Source organism: Myxocyprinus asiaticus, chromosome 38 (genome assembly GCF_019703515.2).
Source record: "Myxocyprinus asiaticus isolate MX2 ecotype Aquarium Trade chromosome 38, UBuf_Myxa_2, whole genome shotgun sequence".
Taxonomy (NCBI): domain Eukaryota; kingdom Metazoa; phylum Chordata; class Actinopteri; order Cypriniformes; family Catostomidae; genus Myxocyprinus; species Myxocyprinus asiaticus.
The window spans coordinates 9,987,327-10,010,431 of NC_059381.1; the positions used below are offsets into that span (position 1 = coordinate 9,987,327).

The 23,105-nt window shown below is 39.4% G+C and overlaps 1 protein-coding gene across 11 annotated transcripts in view; it reads left to right on the forward strand.

The window, feature by feature from the left end:
* The window catches only part of LOC127428407 (spectrin alpha chain, non-erythrocytic 1), a 55,409-nt gene that overhangs the window by 13,307 nt on the left and 18,997 nt on the right, over positions 1-23,105 (forward strand). For 7 of the 11 annotated variants that reach the window (XM_051676749.1, XM_051676750.1, XM_051676751.1 and 4 more), the window contains 26 exons: positions 8,522-8,761; positions 10,304-10,429; positions 10,956-11,096; positions 11,181-11,461; positions 11,612-11,756; positions 11,888-12,042; positions 12,169-12,304; positions 12,502-12,603; positions 12,685-12,822; positions 12,983-13,093; positions 13,186-13,263; positions 13,399-13,554; positions 13,685-13,889; positions 14,505-14,686; positions 14,818-15,061; positions 15,159-15,281; positions 15,444-15,661; positions 15,965-16,057; positions 16,190-16,324; positions 16,434-16,582; positions 16,859-16,918; positions 18,145-18,343; positions 18,559-18,663; positions 21,782-21,814; positions 21,940-21,975; positions 22,265-22,312. In XM_051676749.1, the coding sequence (XP_051532709.1) occupies positions 8,525-8,761; positions 10,304-10,429; positions 10,956-11,096; positions 11,181-11,461; positions 11,612-11,756; positions 11,888-12,042; positions 12,169-12,304; positions 12,502-12,603; positions 12,685-12,822; positions 12,983-13,093; positions 13,186-13,263; positions 13,399-13,554; positions 13,685-13,889; positions 14,505-14,686; positions 14,818-15,061; positions 15,159-15,281; positions 15,444-15,661; positions 15,965-16,057; positions 16,190-16,324; positions 16,434-16,582; positions 16,859-16,918; positions 18,145-18,343; positions 18,559-18,663; positions 21,782-21,814; positions 21,940-21,975; positions 22,265-22,312 (3,636 nt within the window). In that variant the 5' untranslated portion in view covers positions 8,522-8,524. Of the gene's footprint in view, positions 1-8,521; positions 8,762-10,303; positions 10,430-10,955; positions 11,097-11,180; positions 11,462-11,611; positions 11,757-11,887; positions 12,043-12,168; positions 12,305-12,501; positions 12,604-12,684; positions 12,823-12,982; positions 13,094-13,185; positions 13,264-13,398; positions 13,555-13,684; positions 13,890-14,504; positions 14,687-14,817; positions 15,062-15,158; positions 15,282-15,443; positions 15,662-15,964; positions 16,058-16,189; positions 16,325-16,433; positions 16,583-16,858; positions 16,919-18,144; positions 18,344-18,558; positions 18,664-21,781; positions 21,815-21,939; positions 21,976-22,264; positions 22,313-23,105 lie in introns of those variants that run through there. The other 4 variants (XM_051676753.1, XM_051676757.1, XM_051676758.1 and 1 more) reach the window with 2 other exon arrangements.

The following is a 23,105-nucleotide window of genomic DNA, read 5'->3' on the forward strand; positions in this document are numbered from 1 at the left end:
ATTACTGGTAGCTAATTTCTTTGATATTTTACTATTAGCTAACTTTCTGACTAATTACTTATGTATTATCTAATATAATAGGCAATTTTTTAGTGAATGTTCTTGCTGAAGGTTGTAACACTGAGTAGGGATGGGAATCGTAAGGAATTCTACTTCTGATTCCTCTTAATGGTTACAGTTACTAAACAGTTCTATTAATGATTCTTTTAGTACTTTTGTGGATGAAATATTTGAAAATAAAAAATGCAATTCATATTGTTACCAAAATTAGACGAAAATGACATTAATTGTGAATTTCTAACATTTGTTTTGAAACCATTATGAATAGTTCTGTTGTCAATATCAAAAGGTCATTGTGACATACCGGTAAGCAATAAAAATCATGAGAGCATCACACACAGCAGAGATGTGTTCAAAAATAATAAAAATATTTCCATTACAAGCTCTAAAACTGCTCCAGTGAGAAGTCATTAATACCTATGAGTTGTTTACTGTCTTTGGTATCTTGCTGTAACACAAATCACTAATTATTAAGCAAATGCATGAAGACGCGGTGCAGACATTGAAGGTTAAACAGTTACATCTGTTATTAGTGGTATTGTAACCAACATTAATCTGATTTAAATTGGGATCCTCACAGAATAGCGCTGGGATGAGTGACTGATGATGAGATATTAAGAGCACCTGGAGAGCGCGCATGTTTGATTGACACCGAAAGCACTCATGTTGAAGGGAGAAGCTGAAAGCGCTCATGATCACTCAGTCTCTATCGCTCAACACAACGTCTGATTAACACGACTCGCATTACATCAGGTATACTCAGATTTGTATTTGCGTTTTTATTTGTTGTTTAATTTATTTTTATACCCGTTTGCAGCCTCTTTATCCTCTTCCTGCTCACTGTGCAATGAATCAGAATAACTACCGTAATGACTCTAGAAAATGGGCAACTTAATATTCATACACATGAATTTAAAAACAAAACGGCATATTCATGTGAATTACATCATGTCTGAAGGTTTACATATGTGAATGCCAACAGCTCGCCCTCCAAAGGCCACACTGTAATGCTTCAAGGGCTGAGAAAGCACTCATTCATTAGAGTAGCAGTATATGTGTGATTCCCTGTGTGCTGCAAAAAAGATCGGCCCTGATTCTAGACACAATCGGTGCACCCCTAATATTTGAATAATTATTTCTTTTCATACATATAAAAATTACCACTAATTACAACAAAATTCACAATGTGTATCTTTAACAGCTCATTGTCATATCAACAACCAAACGTTAATTACTCTGATTTAAGTCTCACAAGCTTTTAAGTACACATGACAAATTGAATGACTTGCACTTCAGTTTGTTTTTGATTCACTAAAATGAACCGGCTGAGAAGTTATTTCTTCGGTATAGTAAGCAATGTATGTTTTGCGATGTAAATTCAAAAGAACCAGCTTGTAAGAGTTTGGGACTTGGACTGCACTGGCACATATGTTGCAGTGCTCCTGATTCAATAGCGTTATTGCAGTGCTGTTAAATAGTATTGCAGGAAACTCTGTCAGAGTATTGCACTGTTTTTTTGTTTTGTTTTTTTATGTTATGTCATGGCTGATGTGGGGTAATGCCAAGCATCCACTACACGACTTGCAATCGGCGCTCTGCAAAGCACAGTCATGTTTTTCGTCATGCTGGTGCGAACACTACAGCACTGTAGTGTATCAAATACATGGCCATTCCTCCCCTGTGTGCTAAAAACCAGTGCACAGTTTCTCTTAATTATTCCCATATATAACTTAGAATCAGAATTCTGAATTATTTTATTGCAGTATCTGTAACTGAGCTTCTAATGTGTGTGCTGCTCATTTGTGCTGTTGTGTTACTATTGTGCATGTTCATTCATTCGCTTTTTTAAATTTTCCAACCGTAAGCTTATTTCCCTTTAAACCCGCACAGAACCGGCAAAAAACCAGCTGTAACAGCTGCCTTTAGCGCTGTCCCATTTCATATGGATCGCCCAAAAATGCATTTTAAAATTAAGATAACATAATTCATTCACAAACTTGCACAGTTTATTCTTGATAACATTTTAGGTTATTTTCTTCTTATTTTTGTCTGCTGCTACCCAATAACTTGCTCTCCTATTTCAACAAATGCCTCGCACCCATTTTGCTCTTTGCAAAAGGACAGCGGGTAGGGAGATGAGGGTGGTTTCATTAGGGGGCCAAGCACCGAAGGTGCTGGAACTCTATTGTAATTGTACTGATTTTCTCCTTTTTAATTTTTTTTTGCCCTAAAAGTGTCTGGGCATCAGAGACCATAAATCGTGGAGACACCAAACATGGCATGATGATCCCAAATCTCTCCTCAACCCCCCCCCCCCCACACACACACACACACACACTCAGGCGCTCAAACGCACACCTATCTGACCCTAGGTGGCGCAATAATAAATACTTTTACGTTTTGGCTCATATCTCTGCAACCGTAAGGGCTAAAATAATTTTTGCCTCTGATTCCTTGAGCCAAGCCCTACAAAATGTATATCCCAGATTTCATTTCCATCTATAATTTTTTCTGCCATTTTGAATTTTTGGAAAAACCTACTTTTTCGAACTCCTCCTAGACCGTTTGTCCGATCGGCACGAAATATGGTATACATCATCTACAGACCCCCTGACAAAAAGTTATCAAAAGAATTTTGATACATTAAATCGTTCCCAAGATATTAACGATACTATTCCTTCGGTTTAATGCAATTTGAGTAATTGATCAATATCTACTCAATGCAAACTCCAAATGTAACCAAACTTGGTACACAAAGTCAACAGGACGTTTAGATGTCAGCAAAGTTTTGTACAATTCCACCCCTAGGTGGCGCTGCAACTTAAAAACTGTAATAACGTTGCAGCCATTTGAGCGACAAAGTTCAAATTAAATATGCACCTTCTTTGGTTCAAATGCTAACATATTCTTTAAAAATCTATTCGACAAAATAACAAAAATGGCCGCCAACGGCCAATAAAATTTCAGCACTTTATAACATATTGAGAATGGCCAAGGGTTATAGAAATTTCTATACACAAGCAGGGTATCCACACGAAGCCGCATATAAATTTTGTGACAATCGGCCACATGGTGGCACTATAATTCGCTAATTTGTGTCATCTACAGACCTCCCTGACAAATTGTTTTTCAAAGAATTTCAATAAGTTAAATTGTTCCAAAGACGGTTACTTCGGTTGAATGCGATTTGAGTAATTGATCAATATCTACTCAACGCAAATTCGAAACGTAACCAAACTTGTCATAGGTAGTCAAGAGGACATTTTGAAGGTGTATGCAAAGTTTCATACAAATGTGCCACTAAGCTAAAAAACTGTTGTAACTTTGCAGCCGTTTGAGTGACAAAATTCTAATTAAATATGCATCATCTTTGGTTCAAGTGCTAACATATTCTTAAATTGTTTCGACAAATCAATAAATATCAATAAAAAATCAAATTTCAGCACCCAATAACTCGTATTGGGAATGGCCGATGATCATGAAACTTACTGTACACAAGCAGGGTGTCTACATGAAGCGGTATATCAAATTTAATGGCCACACAGTGGTGCTATAATGAGCTAATTTGCATTTTTGCTAATATCTCCAGAACTGTATAGGCTAGAATAAAATTCGAAAGATTTTCTGAATCCATCAGTGCCCCAAATGATATGGTCACATGAATTTCTATTTCCGAAACAAACATTTCTACGACTTCGATTTGTTTGAAAATCATACTTTTTCAAACTCATACTAGGCCGTTTGCACAAAACTTGGTATACATCATCTTCAGATGCCCCTGACAAAAAGTTGTTCAAAGAATTTCGATGTCATATCATTCCGAAGATATAAATAAATATGTTTGGGGGTGTGGCATGTGATGACTAATTAGCCTGTATCTTGTGATCGCAATTTTCAAACTTAACAAAACTTTGTACATATGGACAAGAGCAAATTCTGAGGTAACATGCCAAGTTTCGTTCATTTTGGATGCTAGAGGGCACTGTACCCTAAGAAAACCCTTAACCCTTATTTTGGTAATCTCGCCATATGTGTTTGGCCCCCAACAATCACCGCTTGCGGCTATATTTTTATTTTCTAATTATTTTTTGTCTTCTGCTTCCTAACACCTTGCCCTCCTCTTGCGCTCTCTCTGTATTTCATTGGCTGTGGTTCATTGTCTGTCTCTCACTTGTTGGGACAGTGGGCACACCTGACAACAAGATGTCTAGATATCAAGATGTTTTGAAAACTGTCGTAGCATCTGGGACTTGTCTCGGCCTGTCGCAGGAGTGTGCACACAACAAGACCGCTCATCGTGAGATTCGAAACTTCTCGTCACAGACCAGTCACTGACTTAAAACATCAAAGGAGATGAGCTTGAGGGTGCTTTCACACTGGCAGTTTAGTTCGAAACACAGCACGGTTTGCATGAAAAATTGGTAATGTGAAAGCTGTCATGCGGACCGGGGAGCGCACCGCGGTACCGAACCCGAGACTACCTGTAGGAGGTGGTCTGAGTTCGGTTGCAATGGAACTGTAGCGCGATGCGCGTGAATGTGAAAGCAACTCGGACTCGGGTGCGCACTCGTTCAGGAAGTAAAGTAACCTGCGCATGCGTTTTAGCCGATGACGACATCTATCTGTCTATCTATACACCTTATAAATACTATATATAAATACTATTATAGGTTATAAATATAGGGTATAATAGGAGATGACAGTGGCGATAACTTCACCTTGGACACGAGCGTGAGTAAGCGTGCAGTGTAAACAAAGATGCAAATGAATTCCTTGCAATCTCCTCAAAAAAACGCCATTTGCAAGCAGCAGCAAGCCGCCTTCCCCTGGACATCTGATGAGTTACACCATGAAGCGCACATATACGCACATATACGCAGTTGTCGTTCACTCTGCTGTGCATAATGGCACCAAAATAACAAAAAACAAAAAGTATGATGAGTCGCGTTGTGTTCTCCATGCGTGTTTGTGATGACATAAGATGGACGCAAATGGACCGGGGTTCGATAGGATCAAGTTAGTGTGAAACCAGACCAAAGCTGCGGGGGGCACTGGGAACAATCGCACTCGGAATCGGAACGCAGCAAACATGCCCAGTGTGAAAGCCCCCTGAGTCCTGTGGTGTACAGTAGGCTTAAAGTACCTGGGTCTGTATAGTTTGAAAACCCCTCCTCTAAGGCATTAATTCGATTTTTGAGTCAAGGACTCCACTAATAGACCAGCCATTAGCCAATCACTTTCTCATATGTTGATGCTCAACTAGCTCTCTCTGTTTTCTGTTAATGCTTTATATTTCCACCCTCCTGTTGTTCTTAAGTTGATGTTTTGTAAATTGAAGTCGCTGACTGTGCTGTTCTCCTGCTGTTCGGTGCTTTATTCTTCGAATTCTTCATAAGTCTTCTCGAGACATTTCCGTTTCTTTCCCTTTTCATAGTATAATAACCTCCCCTCCCCCATCTTAACTTTATTTTCTGTCAACATAGGGGGTTAGTGGAAAGTTGGCAGTTCTGGCTAGCATAACAAAGACTGAATTGATCCAGGCTGACAGAGCATCTATGGCTGATAGACTGGTTTTGTTTTTTCCCCATGTGGTCACTGATCTTGGTTTAGCCTCCTTGTGTCCTATAATGGGGTCGCTTCACCAAATGGAGGACATGCCCCTCAAATGATCTAGTAATGAAAGCTTTCTAATAAACAGAATTGTGAAATTTCATGTGATAGTCAGCTGATCAGTAACACTCACATGCAATCACACAACAGTGCCATTGTCGAATAAATTCAGAGATGTTTAGAAATTAACCTGTTTTTCCTGACAGAAAGGGTTAATATTTTACTATGTCATTACTGAAATGGAGAGGGCTCATTTCTGCTGGAGAAGTTAATCTTTTCACACATGAATGCAGAATGGGTCCAAATGTTCACTCCTGTGTGTGAATTGAATCCATGGTGCTCCATGTCCTAGTTGGCTTTTTATCACAACTATGAACATCATTTTAATTTGGAACAGTGCCAGACAAGTCCAACTGCATTAATCGTGGTTTCTCGGCAAAGATGATGTGCTTATTTCTGCTTGCATTGCTCCACAGAAGCATTTTATTATCCTCTTCTCAGACTCTTCTGAAATAGCCTGACAGCTGACCGTGCATTCTCAGAAATTCAGTCAGTTTGGCACTGGAGGAGGGTGGGTGACGTTTACTTTAACTAGGGTGTGACCCATATTTCCCTGCCCTTGGGGTCAGTCATGCCAGTTACTAGTGGTCGAACGATAAATCGCAGAGGCCGATAAATTAGCCGATATTCTGACTATAAATGTTCCCATTTGGCCGATTCAGCTGCCTATGTTTTCAGATGCAGCCCAAGGTAAAAGCATGTCACGTGTGCTGTAAGTAAGTGTCTTATTCACTATCACTGTATAAAGTTAGTTTGATTCGATATTTTTGGAGTAAATGCGATTGCTAATGTGGACACGCCATCCATGGTTGCTGGACTACTGTGTGTACTGTTATTTCCTTCTTCCTAATATATTAACAATTTCTTTATGTGCAAATAAATTACTGAAATTTGATGACTAAGCAGAAATCAGAAGAAACCGCTATCTACCATTTAAAATACAATATTTTTTAGTTTTGTGTGAAATTGAGTAAATATAATGCTAAATAAGAGTTTATTATTATTATTATTTTAGCAGTTTAATGTTTGTTATTTACTATAATAAATTGTGTGATATATCGGCATCGTATCGGCCTATCAGCCACCCTGCTATCTGGATATCAGCCCATATTAAAACCCATATTGGTTGACCACTACTGGATACTACCCTAATGTCACCCCCTCCACCCTCAGATGCAGCTGAAATCACACTGACCCTTCACTACTAAAAGCATGGGACAGATGCAGTGGATGTAGCTTGAGTTGGTGGGGGTTGTGTACAGATTCAGCAGGGGGCTGATGGCAGCACTCTCTTTGTGCCTGTGCTCTGATGCGTGAGGAATTTCCACCTGGCCCCCTCATGTGCTCAGCTGTTGGCCATTGCTGGGGACAGTTGTGTCTGCCTGTTTTTAGGTACCAGTCTCGATTGAGTAGTTTTATCAAAGCCATGTAGATGTTGCAGTGTCATCTTAATTTTTAATGCATTGATTCAGTATGAAATAATTTAAAAGTACAGTGTTCACATTTGTCTATGTTAAATTACTTAATAAACCATTCATAGGCTGATTTTCCCCACAATTGTAAACACTGACACTTTTTCAAAACAAACTTCACCTTTAGATTAAAATATGTTTTAGCACAAGCTTTCTGTTTATTTTTTTTTTTTGCCATTTTCTTAGAAGTTCCTCCCATTTCCCCTTTCCATGACTGTTGTTATAGGAGATGTTCTTCTTCATTCAGGGGTAAAAAGAAATCCTAAACAGCCGAGCAATGGTATACTGTTTGCGAACATTCAGACACCGGCCAAACCGCTGTGGGTGGTGTGTAGAAGTATATTTAAATATGAGAACGCTACATGTTAAACCTATACTAATGTGACATTAAAATGAGTTAGCAATGACTTTATGCCTCATTCTATGAGTAGAATTCACACAAGATCAGTAAAAGTTGTTTTAACCACTCGATGATGACTTAAAGTAATATATATATATATATATATATGCAGTAGATAATGTTTAATTTGTCTTGTTTACATTCTGAATTCATGGCACTAATTTGCTTACCATAATATACGCGGCCATAATATGCACCTATTACACTCTGTTATTGTCATTTATGATGACACTGATACTATTGCAAAGATGGGTGTATAAAAGTGTTAATGTGCAGAATAAAGACAAAATAATGATGATGTGAATGTGGGTTGTGAATGGCTTTCACTGCAGATGGCACATGAGCGAATGGGCACTTGAGAGTATTTGAGTAGATTTGATTCCTTCTGTAGACTAATTAAACAAAACATAAAAATCCCATGACATGGTCTTGGAAAATGTCTCCACGTGAACAATCGTACAGATGTAGGAAAATTTGCACCAGCTCGCTAATAACTACATGACGGTGTGTTCATGTTGATTGATCTTGACTGACTGAACAATGTAAACCGAATGAGCTGTCAGCCTCAAGGCAGGTGGAGCTTCAGGTCACACCTAACGATGACGTGGACCAATGGCAGTTAGAAGGTGTTTAGCAGTCGGTAAGAATTTTCTCTAAAAGTTTGCCTTGGCGAGCTGTTTTGAACCACCGAAACGAACGCAAAAACACCTTTTTTGCCGGATTTTGTTCTAAATGACGTCACACCCATTTGTTCTTCTATTTCGTATGAAGTATATTGGGGCCTTCACTGTACTATTGTTCCTCTCTGATCAGGAAGAAAAATAAATTTTGTCTTCACCTTAATTGCTTCCTAAGCCCTAATTCATATGAAAGGACTTAAAAATATAGAGATTTGTTAATTTCTCTGCCCTCTTTTTAGAAAATGGACATCAGTGGATCTAAAGTTCTGGAGTCGGCCGATGACATCCAGGAGCGCCGACAGCAGGTCCTGGATCGGTACCGGCGCTTTAAGGAGCTGTCTTCTGTGCGCAGGCAGAAACTTGAGGACTCCTACCGCTTCCAATTTTTCCGTCGAGATGCAGATGAGCTGGAGAAATGGATCCAAGAGAAGCTACAGATCGCCTCTGATGAGAACTACAAAGACCCCAGTAACCTACAGGTCAGGCAATAAAACATGTATTATGTAAAAGATTAATGCTGCTTCTAGTATTGCATCGTGACTAAAAGGAGTAGGCTTTGGTATCTTAAAGGGATAGCTCACCCAAAAATGGAAATTCTCTCATCATTTAATCAACCTCATGCCATCCCAGATGTTTCTTACTTTCTTCTGCTAAATACAAACAAAGATTTTTAGAAGAATATCTAAGCTCTGTAGGTACTCACAATGCAAGTGAATGGGTACTAAAATTTTGAAGCTCCAAAATGCACATAAAGGCAGCAAAAAAGTAATCTATAAGTGGTTAAATCTATATCTTCAGAAGTGATATGATGGATGTGGCTGAGAAACATCAATATTTAAGTCGTTTTTTTACTATAATATCTCCTCCCTGCCCAGTAGGTGGCGATATGCACAAAGAATGCAAATCACCGAAATTAAAAGAATGCGAAAGTGAAAATTAAAGTGGAGATTGTTAATAAAAACTCATCTACATTTATAATATCGCTTCTAAAGATATGGATTTAACCACTGGAGTCTTATGGATTACTTTTATGCTGCCTTTATGACCTTTTGGAGCATCAAAATTTTGGTCTCCATTCACTCGCATCGTAAGGACCAACAGAGCGGAGTTATTTTTTCTAAAAATCTTCATTTGTGTTCAGCAAAAGAAAAGGTCATACACATCTGGGATGGCATGAGGGTGAGCAAGTGATGAGAGAATTTTCATTTTTGGGTGAACTATCCCTTTAAGATCAGTAATCAGACTGAATGCCAGTCTAAAGAAGGGGAAGTGATGAGGGTTAAATATTACAAAGTAGTTCAAAAGTAGTGTAACCTGTTCTATAATGGACTCCTATCTTAAGCTGCAGTCAGCAGTGAAGATTTACTTTATAAAGTCAGCAGAATATAATAGCTTGAACACAGCTAACACATGCATAAAAAGACTTTAATCACAATGCTTATGTTGTAAAGTATGCAGACTTGAACAGACATAATTATGCAATAGATTTAACACTTAGCCATATAAAGTGGCATAACTCATTGAAGAAATTAGTTACAGACTGCAATAATTCAGCAAGGCCTATTAATCAGCCGGCCAGTTTGAGATTATCTGCGTCGGCCAAGAACTTTGCAGTATTGGCCACTAACAAAAGAGGACATTCCTCCTAGAGTAACTTACAAAATCTAGAAATGGCCTTGTTGATGGATAGTGCACATTAAACCTCTCTATGGAATCAGATAAATACATTTTGAGTAATTATTGTGTAAAATAAGAGTTTCTTTTAGAACAGCAATTTTGTGTACATCTTATTTGTTACCATTAAATTTAATCTGTATTATATCGGCCAACCTGCCCTATAGATATCATATTAACTTCTGCCATTAAAAAGACAGTACAGTTGTCCAATTAAAGAAATTATGTCTTCCGAAATATAAAACTTCTTCGTGCTACATTAACTACATTTAAAAAAAAAGTTAAAACTTACACAGTATGCACCGTTAGCTTTATCTCACACTGTATGTTTTTTTTCCATCTTTCAGGGAAAGCTTCAGAAACATCAAGCCTTTGAGGCTGAGGTACAGGCTAATGCTGGGGCCATTATTAAACTGGATGAGACCGGCAACCTCATGATATCTGAGAGCCACTTTGCATCTGAAACCATCCGAGTAAGAGACAGTTTCTTTTTAAAACCACATGCTAGTATTCAAAAACTGTGATAATAAAACCTAGTGCATATTCAAATGTTGGCTACACTTTAGGTTTGACACACAACACTTTAGTTTAAATAATATTTATAATGTTGTAACATCTGCCTGTATGGATCAGTCTTTCACGCCTTACCGGACCTCTCAGCGACCAATAGTAAAAAGTGTCAATTATGGATCTTTTATTCAAGTAGGTAATTGAGTGCAGTGAAACATGCTTTCTAGTGAATTTGTTCTTCTACTTCTCATTTTGACGACATGCATGAACCTTGAAAGAACTGTTTGAAGTGTTTCTTTTTAATCTACCTTGAGATTACTCTTGCTCACTCTTCTGCTACAGTCCCAGCTGACATGTTTTTTTTTTTTTAGAAAGATGCGTCTGTTGATTTCAACTGAGCTGTCCTAGAAAAACACCCTGGGCTCTTTGATATAAGAGAGAGTTTTGACTGATCCTGACATTCTGTCTTTGTCCTCACTTTAAACTCAGACCCGTTTAGAGGAGCTTCACCGTTTGTGGGACCTGCTGTTGCAGAAGACGAAAGAGAAGGGGGTGCGTCTCCTGCAGGCCCAGAAACTGGTGCAGTACTTGCGTGAGTGTGAAGATGCCTTGGACTGGATCAGTGACAAGGTGAAAAAGATTATGGATTGGTGTGATTACACTTGTTGTGGTCCCTTATCCTGAATGAGTTACACTGACATCATATTCTTACAGGAAGCCTTTGCCACCTCAGAGGAACTTGGGCAGGACCTGGAGCATGTGGAGGTTCTACAGAAGAAGTTTGAAGAGTTCCAGACAGACTTGGCAGCCCATGAGGAGCGTGTGAACGAGGTAAACCAGGCAGCAGCTAAACTAACCCAGGAGAACCACCCAGAGGCTGAGCTGATCCTGAAGAAGCAGGAAGAGGTGAATGCTGCCTGGCAGAGACTGAAGGGATTGGCACAGCAAAGGCAGGGGAAGCTGTTCGGAGCTGCAGAGGTGCAAAGATTCAACCGGTGAGTTATCCGAGACAGGAAGTTTATTCAGCTGTATTTGGAAGCATATTTCTTTGGCATTTACTAATACAATTATAATATATACAGTAAAGAGAAAATTATCACTACTTAATGTCTTTGGTTACTGAAATTCTCTGTGGTGGCCTAAAGAGATGTGGATGAGACGATCAGCTGGATTAAGGAGAAGGAGCAGCTGATGGCTTCCGATGATTTTGGTCGTGACCTTGCCAGCGTTCAAGCCCTGCTACGGAAACACGAAGGGCTTGAGAGAGACCTGGCGGCCTTGGAAGACAAGGTCAGTCTCAGCATGTCCACAAACACTTAAGCAATGTACATCCATGCAATGAATTAATTTTGAGGGATCTATTAAGTCTCTAAAAGCCAACTTGTGATAAATGGAAATATGGACATTTCTCCCTCCCTTAGGTGAACACTCTTGGAGGTGAAGCGGACCGTCTGCAGCAGACACACCCTCAAAACGCTTCTCAGATCCACTTGAAAAGAGACGAGCTCATTACCAATTGGGAGCAAATCCGCACATTGGCCGCTGAGCGACATGCTCACCTCAATGACTCCTACAGGTGAGTTATGACACACCTACTGTATATGATTTCAACCAAGAACTCAGTTTTTATTTTATTTTTTCAATTGATTGGTTGATGAGAATTTAGTTTTAAATGGTTAAATGGTTGTCATCTTGTTTCTAGGCTGCAGCGCTTTACTGCAGATTTCCGTGACCTGACCAGCTGGGTGACTGAGATGAAGGCTCTGATCAATGCTGATGAGCTGGCCAATGATGTGGCTGGAGCTGAAGCCCTGCTGGACCGCCACCAAGAGCACAAGGTATTGTAGAAATCCTTTACATTTTTGTTACAGTATAGCTATATGGAAAAATATAGTTGCCCATTGAATATAAATCTCTGCAACTAAGACTTTACATGAAAACACTGCTTAAACTGTGAAAGTGCTAATTTAGCATCTACCAGGGATGCATTGCATTTTAAAATCTGAGAATTAATGTGTCTGTAATTTTTCAACAGGGTGAGATTGATGCTCATGAAGACAGTTTTAAGTCTGCTGATGAGGCTGGTCAGGCTCTGCTTAATACTGGACACTATGCTTCAGAGGAGGTCAAGGAAAAGGTATGTTTGACCTAGATCTGTTTTTTAATTATGAATTGGACCTCGGATTGACTGTCAGTCATTTTGTGTTTGTGTGTGTAGCTGGGCATCCTGTCAGAAGAGAAGGTGTCTCTTCTGGAGCTGTGGGAGCTGCGCAGGCAGCAGTATGAGCAGTGCATGGACCTGCAACTCTTCTACAGGGACACAGAGCAGGTTGACAACTGGATGAGCAAGCAAGAGGTAAGAAACAATAATGTGTTCCAACTAATATGGATTGAAACAGACAATCCCCTCAAATGTTACGTAACTGGTTGTTGTGTTTTTGAAGTATTGGCGGCAAAAAAAAATATTTTTTTACGTTTAAAAGGGGTTGAAATTTCTTAATCTGTCTTCCATCAAGGCTTTTTTGCTAAATGAGGATCTTGGAGACTCTCTGGACAGTGTTGAAGCTCTTCTGAAGAAACATGAAGACTTTGAGAAATCCCTCAGTGCCCAGGAGGAGAAGATCACTGTAAGAAAGCACACAACATCTTGCACACAATGCAAGGCCTTTAAATCCATCTTACTGGGTTTTTCCTCTTTATTCTCTACTGAAATATTCAGGCCCTGGATGAATTTGCTACCAAACTGATCCAGAATAACCACTATGCTAAGGAGGACGTGGCCACCCGCAGAGATGCAGTAAGTGGAGATTAGCACCCTGAAACGTTCTTCATTTCAACCTAGCAAGCACTTTCCTCCCCTCAATAATTGCTGACAGAAGTGCTGAATCACTGGCATTGCAATGACTTCAACACCCTTTTCTTTCTATGTCAGCTACTAAGCAGACGCAACGCTCTTCACGAGCGTGCTCAAAATCGCCGTGCCGCCCTGGAGGACTCTTTCCATCTGCAGCAGTTCTTCCGGGACTCAGACGAGCTCAAAAGCTGGATCAATGAGAAGATGAAGACCGCTACTGATGAGGCCTACAAGGTATGTTCTTCTAGACATGTCATGCTGAATTATGTGAGCTGTTGGGCACATTTTGATGCCAGCCTTTTAAGATTTAATATTTATTTCTCCCACTCTCTCCTGCTCCTCTTCTCCATTCCTTCTCGCTCAGGACCCGTCCAACCTGCAGGGGAAGGTGCAGAAGCATCAGGCCTTTGAGGCAGAGCTCTCTGCCAATCAGAGCCGTATTGATGCACTGCAGAAATCAGGCCAGGAGCTTATAGATGGAAAACACTATGCCTCCAGCGAGGTGTCAACTCGTATGGATGAGGTCAGCTCTCAGTGGAAGAAACTTCTGGAAGCCACTGAGCTCAAAGGTGAGAAATTGTTCAAAGAGTGTGTAAGCTTAAAATTGACAAATAACGGATAAGAAAAAGATAGTATACAATCTATGTTAGTATCAGGGTTACTGTCATGAAAAACCTGGAAGTATCAGGGAATATGTTTTTTAAATTTTCACAGTTGAAAGTCATGGAAGTTAACAAAATCTTAACAGTCATGGAAATTTCTAGTGGAAGTAAATGTTTTAGGCTTTGCTTATAAATATCTCATCACCTAAATATTGGTTTTAGGTAATGCTTGTATGGAGTAAAACTTTCTCACAAGTCATAGTGATGTCCGATATGTGATCAAATCATTCTATTGAGTAGTTTCTTTGTTATTAGGTTGAAATGATTCACAAATTGGTCCGAACGATTCATTAGTGAATCAATCTGAATCAGAATGACTTTCAAAATTAGTTTCCAGAAATTGCAAATGACCGGAAAAGTCTTGGAAAGTCATTGGTTAAAAAAGGGTGGGAACCCTATTTCATATTAGATTCAAATGGATAAATTATGCTCATTGTGTGATGAAACCCTCTCTGATTCATTATAAGAGACATGAATCAAACACATAAGTGAAGTTGTGATGTCACATCCTTTCCCTTTTAGGAATTAAGTTGCGTGAAGCAAACCAGCAGCAGCAGTTCAATCGTAATGTGGAGGACATTGAGCTGTGGCTGTATGAGGTGGAGGGACATCTGGCTTCCGATGACTTTGGAAAAGACCTGACCAGCGTCCAGAACCTTCAAAAGAAGCATGCTCTGCTGGAGGCTGATGTGGCTGCCCACCAGGTATCAAACTCATTTTCAGAGTATTTTACTAAATACTCTAATTATAAATGAATTAACCTGTTTAAATAACAGGTTTTTTACTAATTTAAATTAGTTTCATCTTAACTGAGGGCTTGTTTCTCTCTTAACAGGACCGTATTGATGGCATCACCATCCAGGCCAGGCAATTCCAGGAGGCGGGCCACTTTGACGCTGATAACATCCGTAAAAAACAGGAGGCTCTGGTGGCACGCTACGAGGCCCTGAAAGAGCCCATGGCCGCCCGTAAGCAGAAGCTTTCTGACTCCCTGCGCTTGCAACAGCTCTTCAGAGACGTGGAGGATGAGGAGACCTGGATCCGAGAGAAGGAACCCATTGCTTCCTCCACCAACAGGGGTCAGTGTTGAGAATTAATTGCATAAATGAGGTGTTGATTAATGCATTTGGCATTCAGATGATATTAATAGACCAATGATCTCTCATACCCTCTCAGGTAAAGATCTTATTGGAGTGCAGAATCTTCTGAAGAAACACCAGGCTCTGCAGGCTGAGATCTCTGGCCATGAGCCCCGGATTAAGGCTGTCACTCAGAAGGGGGAGGCCATGGTGGAAGAGGGTATGGTTAATTCAAAAATTTTTATAAGATGCTGAAAAGCTCTTTATTTCGAGAGTCATATGTCTATTTAAAGCCCAACTTTTCAATTCTGAAACCTGAGTAGAAATAAGGATTGTTTTACATAATTAGGAATTATTAATTTTTTCCATTTCCCCATTTTAGGTCACTTTGCAGGAGAGGATGTGAAGGCAAAACTGCAAGAGCTGCACACACGTTGGGATGGACTGAAAGGGAAAGCAACCCAGCGTAGACAGGATCTGGAGGACTCCCTCCAGGCCCAGCAGTACTTTGCTGATGCCAACGAGGCTGAGTCCTGGATGAGAGAGAAAGAGCCCATTGTTGGAAGTACTGACTACGGCAAGGACGAGGACTCTGCAGAGGTAAAGAGGTTTTATCTAGACTTTCCATCTTTTGGGTTTAGAGGCTTGAAATTAGTTTTAACATCATATTTGTTGCAAAAGTAAAACAAGCAATTACATGTTAAAAGTAATTCAGTTGTTTTTTAGTTGTCACCAAAATATTTACTGTTCATTCAATACTTCATAAGCTACCATCATAAGCTGTTAAAAGAGCAAAACTGGCAGAACTAAAATTAATTGCCTTGTGATGTTTTAGCACTAATGTCACAGTTACACATTATTAAAAATGGGATGGGTTCTGAAATCTGTGCTTTTCACCTACAGGCTCTTCTGAAGAAGCACGAAGCGTTGATGTCTGATCTGAGTGCATACGGCAGCAGCATTCAGGCCCTAAAAGAAGAAGCTCAGGCCTGCAGAGTAAGACCATACAACTACACTACATAAAAACCTGTTTATGGAATTCTTATGTTTTATTTCTTAAAACAGACTAGTTGTAGTGATTTTTGGTCCTTGTCAAACACATTGACTTTCTTACTGTTTCATCAACAGCAACAAGTGGCTCCCACTGATGATGAGACTGGTAAGGAGCTGGTTCTTGCTCTATATGACTACCAGGAGAAGAGTCCACGTGAGGTTACCATGAAGAAAGGTGACATCCTCACTCTGCTCAACAGCACCAACAAGGTGAGTGTTATTTGGGTCGTAACTAAACATCATGTGTTTCTTAGCATGCCAGTTTGGATCTCAACACAATGGGACTTGTGTAAATAATACATCTTGTCTGATCCTTTAGGACTGGTGGAAAGTGGAAGTGAATGACAGGCAGGGCTTTGTTCCTGCGGCGTATGTGAAGAAGTTGGACCCAACTCAGTCATCCTCTCGCGAGAATCTGCTGGACGAACAGGGCAGCATCGCTCTGCGACAGGATCAGATTGAGAACCAGTAAGATACATTCTGCCTTCAGTTTTCTCATCAAACAGCTGTAGATGTTAAATGTAGTAATTTTTTAGCCTAACAACTTTCAGTCTGACAAAATCATTTCTTTTTAGTACTAAGCCTTTTAAGAACTTTACATCTTTGGGTATCTGAAATAACTAACTCTTTAATCATAATAACATTTCTAACCCCTTGGTACTCCACTGCTTTGTTTGTTTGTTTCTTTCTTTCTTTTCTTAAATTAAATGCATGCATGTGTCTACTTGCCCTGCCTTATGGCAGGACTGTGGTCACCAAGGAGGTGTGCAGCGTGTCTGTACGCATGAAGCAGGTGGAGGAACTGTGAGTAGGCCCAAATTATGTCATACATCAATTAAAGATCCTCCATTATCACAAAACACTCTTCCTTATTCCCCTCGGCATCTCTGTATTTCCATCACTGTTAAAGGGATAGTTCACCCAAAAATGAAAATTCTCTCATCATTTACTCATCCTCATGCCATCCCAGATGTGTATGACTTTCTTCTGCAGAACACAAATTAAGATTTTTAGAAGAATATTTCAGCTCTGTAGGTCCATACAATGCAAGTGAATGGTGATCAGACCTTTCAAGCTCCAAAAACCACATAAAGACAACATAAAAGTAATCCATACGACTTCAGTGGTTTAATATATTTATCTGAAGCGATGCAATCACTTTAGGTGAGAAACAGATCAATATTTAAATCCTTTTTTACTATAAATCTCCACTTTCATTTTTAGAATGTGAAAGTGGAGATTTATAGTAAAAAAGGACTTGAATATTGATTTGTTTCTCACCCACACCTATTATATCACTTCTGAGGACAAAGATTTAATCACTAGAGTCTTATGGATTACTTTTATGCTGCCTTTATGTGATTTTTGAGCTTGAAAGTCCTGGTCACTATTCACTTGCATTATGGACCTACAGAGCTGACATATTCTTCTAAAAATCTTCGTTTGTGTTCTGCAGAAGAAAGTCATGAGGCATGAGGGTGAGTAAATGATGAGAGAACTGTAATTTTTGGGTGAACTATCTCTTTAATGCTGTGTTCTAACATCCTTTTGTGGATACATCTCTATCCATCGCTTTGTCTATCGTCTGTCCATCAGATCATTGTCTCATTCTTTCAGAACTCTTCTATTCCATGAAGGCATAGAAGTTCACATTCCTTGTGAGGTGACCCGTGTTGTCATTCTGAGCTTGTCCTTTCGTCTTGAATTGGTGTTTGGATGTTCCATGTTTGTTTCTGCATTATCAGTTGCTGCAATGCAGATTTCTTGTCAGTAGTGAACCCTTTACGTCTTTCCAGCCCTCCTGTTGGAGAGCAACAGTGCACACAGACTTCTTCATTTCTAATATTAACCTTGAATCAGCTATCAAGACACTTAAACTATAGAAAAGAAAATCTGTTTTGAGATTGACACAGGAACAATTTCCTCTCCAGCTGTGCTCTCCTAGAGGAATAAAATGTTTTCACTCCATTGAGACTGGCAGCAGGGGCGTTGCATTGAAGGCATTAACCTTTCTATCTTTTTCCTTTCAGGTATGGTACACTGCTAGACTTGGGAGAGAAGAGGAAGGACATGCTGGAGAAGAGTTGCAAGAAGTTCATGCTTTTCCGTGAGGCGAATGAGCTGCAGCAGTGGATCAATGAGAAGGAGTCAGCCCTTACCAACGAGGAGGTCGGTTCTGACCTGGAGCAAGTGGAAGTTCTGCAGAAGAAGTTTGATGACTTCCAGAAGGTACATTGCTGTAGATATGGGTGAACTCTACTCTGTGATGAAAGTTGAGGAAACTGTTAGACACAAAAGCCTTGAGGTGTCTAGATTAGCACAATCTTTATTTGGTTTGTCTTGTGAGTGAGGACTTCTAAGTAATGGTTCCATGTATCATTGAATACCAGCATATAAGCTACAACATGTTCTTCGTTTGTGAGCTCCTATGTGTTGTTTACTAGGATCTGAAGGCGAATGAATCTCGTCTGAGGGACATAAACAAGGTGGCATCTGAGCTGGAGTCTGAAGGACTCATGGCAGAGGAAGCTCCGGTTGTACAGGCCCAGGTAAGCAGATAACATTTTACACAACTTATCATCTGTGTCCTTCACAGTGATTCTTATGCATACATCATGGTGTCATTTTTTTAATATGTGCCATTTAGCAAATACATTTTATTTTGGAACATTGTAATATGTTACAGTTGTATACTTGGTAATAATAGTATAATATACTAAGTATTCACCTTATTCAGCATGCCCCTTTTCTGCACTCCACTCATCCAAATTTTGTCATCTAACTTCCTGTTTGTATTAAAGCTACTGAGAAGAGTCGATCAAAATGGGTTATGTGTGGGATCACAAAAAGTATTTTTCACCAATAGTTGATGGTGTGAGTGTACATCACCCCTATGTGAAAATGCTTGTGAGGTGTTTTTTCTGTTAGTTTTTTCCAACACACACGGAGGTAAATTGGACCTGGCAGATCACATTAAGCAGCTATGATACACTGCTCTTTTCCATAATACAAGCATTTAATTTTTAGGTTTCAACTTGTTAATAATTGTTAAAATTTGTAGTTGGTAACATTTTAAAATTAATTTGTAACCCAAAATTTTTTAGAGACTTAAATGTGATTAAAATAGTTGTAAACATAAAATGAAACATACATTTTCACATGTGTATGTGTGTGTATAAATATAGTTGCACCCCTCCCCCGTCCCGGTTTAATGCTTAAAAAATCTGCTTACCTATAACGCGATGGGTGAAAGACATGAGAAGATAGTCAGAGGTATTGTACGAGATATTTTAAATGACTTTGTGTTGTCTCTTGGAGTTTCATGAGCACAAAGGCATATCAGTCCATAGCATGAAGGTAGGATCTTGTGTATTTATGAATGTATTTTAAAAGCTCCCCGCTCTGCTTCCAGTTGTTATGATATCCCCTGAACACTTTAAAATACTCATGATAGCTTTTGACAACTCTACAACCTGTAAATCCACTTCGCTAGCTAATTACACTTTGACATCAACACCATAGATATCTAAATAGAACTGCTAGAACTGAAGTTCAGAGACAACATTTTCAAGATGGCTGCGTGCTAGACTCTCTGGCACATGAGGTGAATACAACTGAGATTTTTTTCAGATTAACATTTTTATTGGTTGCTCCTCAAGCATGACACACAAAGCAAAACATTCATGTACAGAGTCAACTATTATCCTCCTCAAACCCCATTATTTCCCTTACCCCCTCCCAATCCCCAACCCCACACTGACTCCCAACAAACATCCATGTGGCCAAAGCCCGAGTACACATGCAGATCAAAAAAATAAATAGAAATAAATATATATATATAATAATAAAAAATAATAATAATAAACACACACATTTAAAACTTTAAGTCCCTCCCCACTGCCCTTCCCCGAGAGCCCTCCAAAAAGTCCAGATAGCTGCCCTACTTTTTATCGAACAGCTCCCGGTTGCCTAGCATTCAATACGACACCACATCATATGCCGCCACCCTGCCCATCTCTATGCACCACTCCTTAAATTAGGGTGCTCCAGCCGACTTCCATCCCCTAAGGATGACCTGTCTGCCGATCACTGGCTAGGACCCAATTTTTTATGCACTTATCCCCTATATTAATGACTGCCCCACCGCATAAAATACAGAGTCTGGGGCAAAATGAAATTTGAGTGCCGAATTCATCACACATAAAACTCTGAAACTTCAACCAAAATTCTTGGATCTTAACACACCACCAAAAATCATGTCTCCATCTTCTGATTGGCATCACCAGCAGGTGGGTGTATCTTTAAGACCAAGCCTATACAATCTAGAGGGGGTCCAATTGAATTGATGTAAAATCTTAAATTGCATTAGGCACACCCTTATGTCTCCATCTTCTGATTGGCATCGCCAGTTTATGCCCCACACCTCCCGCCACCACCCCTGGAAAATCATCCTCCTTATTGCGGCTGCTAATGGTTCCAGGGCAAGATAGAACAATAATGGAGAAAGAGGGCAACCCTGCCAGGTGCCCCTATCCAGAGTAAAATAATCTGAAATTAATCCATTTGTTTGTACCGCCGCTGCCGGGTGTCTATAAAGTAATTTAATCAATCCAATAAAAGTATTCCCGAACCATTTCCAAAATCTTAAAAAGATAATCCCATTCTTCCATATCAAACGCCTTTTCGGCATGAAGTTAGTTGGCAGCGACCGGAGTCTGATCATTCACCACCGAACACATGATATTGATGAAACTCCTAATGTTATCAGAAGAGCTACTGCCCCGAATAAACCCCACCTTGTCTATATGTATAAGAGATGTCATAACTTAATCGGTTAGCCAAAATGTTTGACAATATTTTAATGTCTAGCTGGATCAGGGAAATTGGATGGTAACTCTTACACTCGCTTGGATCTTTGTCGTTTTTAAGAATCAGACTGATCTTGGCTTGTGTTATGGTTGGCAGAAACTTTCCATTCTTTAATGATTCCGTATAAACTTCTAGCAAAAGTGGAGCCAGTTCTGTAGCATAAGATCTAAAAAAAAAATCAGCGGCAAAGCCATCTAGCCCCAGAGCCTTGCCTGTAGACAAGGCCTTAATTACCTCGCCAAGCTCCTCCAAGGTTATCTCAGAATCAAGAGAATTTGTTTGCTCAGTCGTCAGTTTAGGAAGTTCTAATGGTTCCAAAAAGTTTCTAATATCTTCATCAGTGGACGAAGATGTGGAGTTATAGAGACCAAGATAGGATTCTTTAAAAGCATTATTAATATCAATGGCCGAGGTAAATATTTCACCACCAGCAGATTTCACTGAGGGAATGGTAGAAAAAGACTCTCTCTGTTTTATATATCTAGCCAGATGTTTCCTTGCCTTTTCCACCAAGTCAAAGTATGACTGTCTTTCCCTAAATAGCCAAAACTCCACCTTCCGCGACAAAATAGTATTATATCTGTATTTCAATCGGGTCAATTCCCTGAGGCCATTAGATGACATTCGGTGGTTCAGCTCTGCCTCGACACTTTTTACTGATTAACATTTTTGATTGATTCATATAGATAACATAGAAAAGCATTACATATATACACAGAATCAACATTCAGTATTTTGAATGTCTAATTTTTCCCATCTCTCCCTCTCCATCACTCCATCCCTTCATCCCTCCATTAGCAACAAGAGATGCTGGGCTCAGCTCCTGGCAAGGTCATTATTGTTTTATATCCTTCATGTATTCTGTACTATGCATTAAGTGTCTGAAAGGAACAAACACATAAAATCAGTTCATGTTACTGTGTTGGTACTGATTGTATTTGTATTCTAATTCACAGGATGAAGCAGACTCCAAAGGTGCATCTCCATGGAAGGTAATGTAACATTATGTGATGAATGAAATGATAAGACATTTCTGTTACTATCCTCTAATTTAAACCCTAAAAGGTTGGGTTTTTGTATCTGACTTGCATGTGTCGTTTTGATGCAGTGTTTTAATGCATTTGATGCATCCACAGTGGTGTTTAGTTCTCACTGTGGTTACAGAAAGACAAGTAAAGCCTAATTTTCTTAACTCACAGTGACACTCTTGACTGGTGTGGTTTTTTTCTGTTCTTTCCCCACCCTCTGTCTGTTCCTTGCTCATTTTTCAACTCAATATAGTCAGTTCGCTTGGCTGTTCAAACAACGGCCAACTTTAATACTATTAAGGTAAGATTCCAGGTTTCTCCCTTAAACCTGTCTTTCCCAAACCCACCTTGCTAAATACTGCATCATGCCCCCTGTACCTGGAGGACTAACTCATCGTGGTGCTCTTGTGATTTTACCGTGTTCTCTGGTTCCCCATGTCATGTCCCGCTACTACACAATATTGGGGTTGCACCCAATTCCTTTGTCTCCATTCATGAGATCTGTTTGCAGTCCTGTTCATTCATTTTACTTTCATTAATAATAGCATTGATGCTGTTTGTTTTGGTGGTGGTATAAACAGTTTTTCTAGAATTCATTAATGCTTCTTTTTCAGTTTGTGGCTTATGCATCCACACAAGTTTTAAAAATTTTCATCACATGCTTAAATGTTTTTTTTTTTTTTTTTTTTTTTGTGGCACTCATTCATACTGTTGCTTTTACTGCTAATACAAAGAGCAAAATATTGCACGAGGGAATTAGAAGCATTTTATATGTTGCTTTTGGTAGTGTATGAGCTTTTAAACTACCTGTTGCCTGTAGTTTGTCCTGAATCTAAAGTGCTGATGTTTACGCTATAAAGGTCATTTTCTCACACAGTATTTTTGTCTTGTTTTCCAGTAAAAATATCTAAACGTCTTTAAAGCAAGATAAATTTACTTGATGCAACATTTTCTCACCCCATTGGCAGATTCTTTTTTTCTAGTTTTAAGCATAAATCTTAACAAAATTAAGTGAGGTTTATAAACAATTTGCTGGTGGTTTAGGAAAAATAAACTCTTTGAGATTCCCTGAAAAAAGTTGATACCACTAAAGA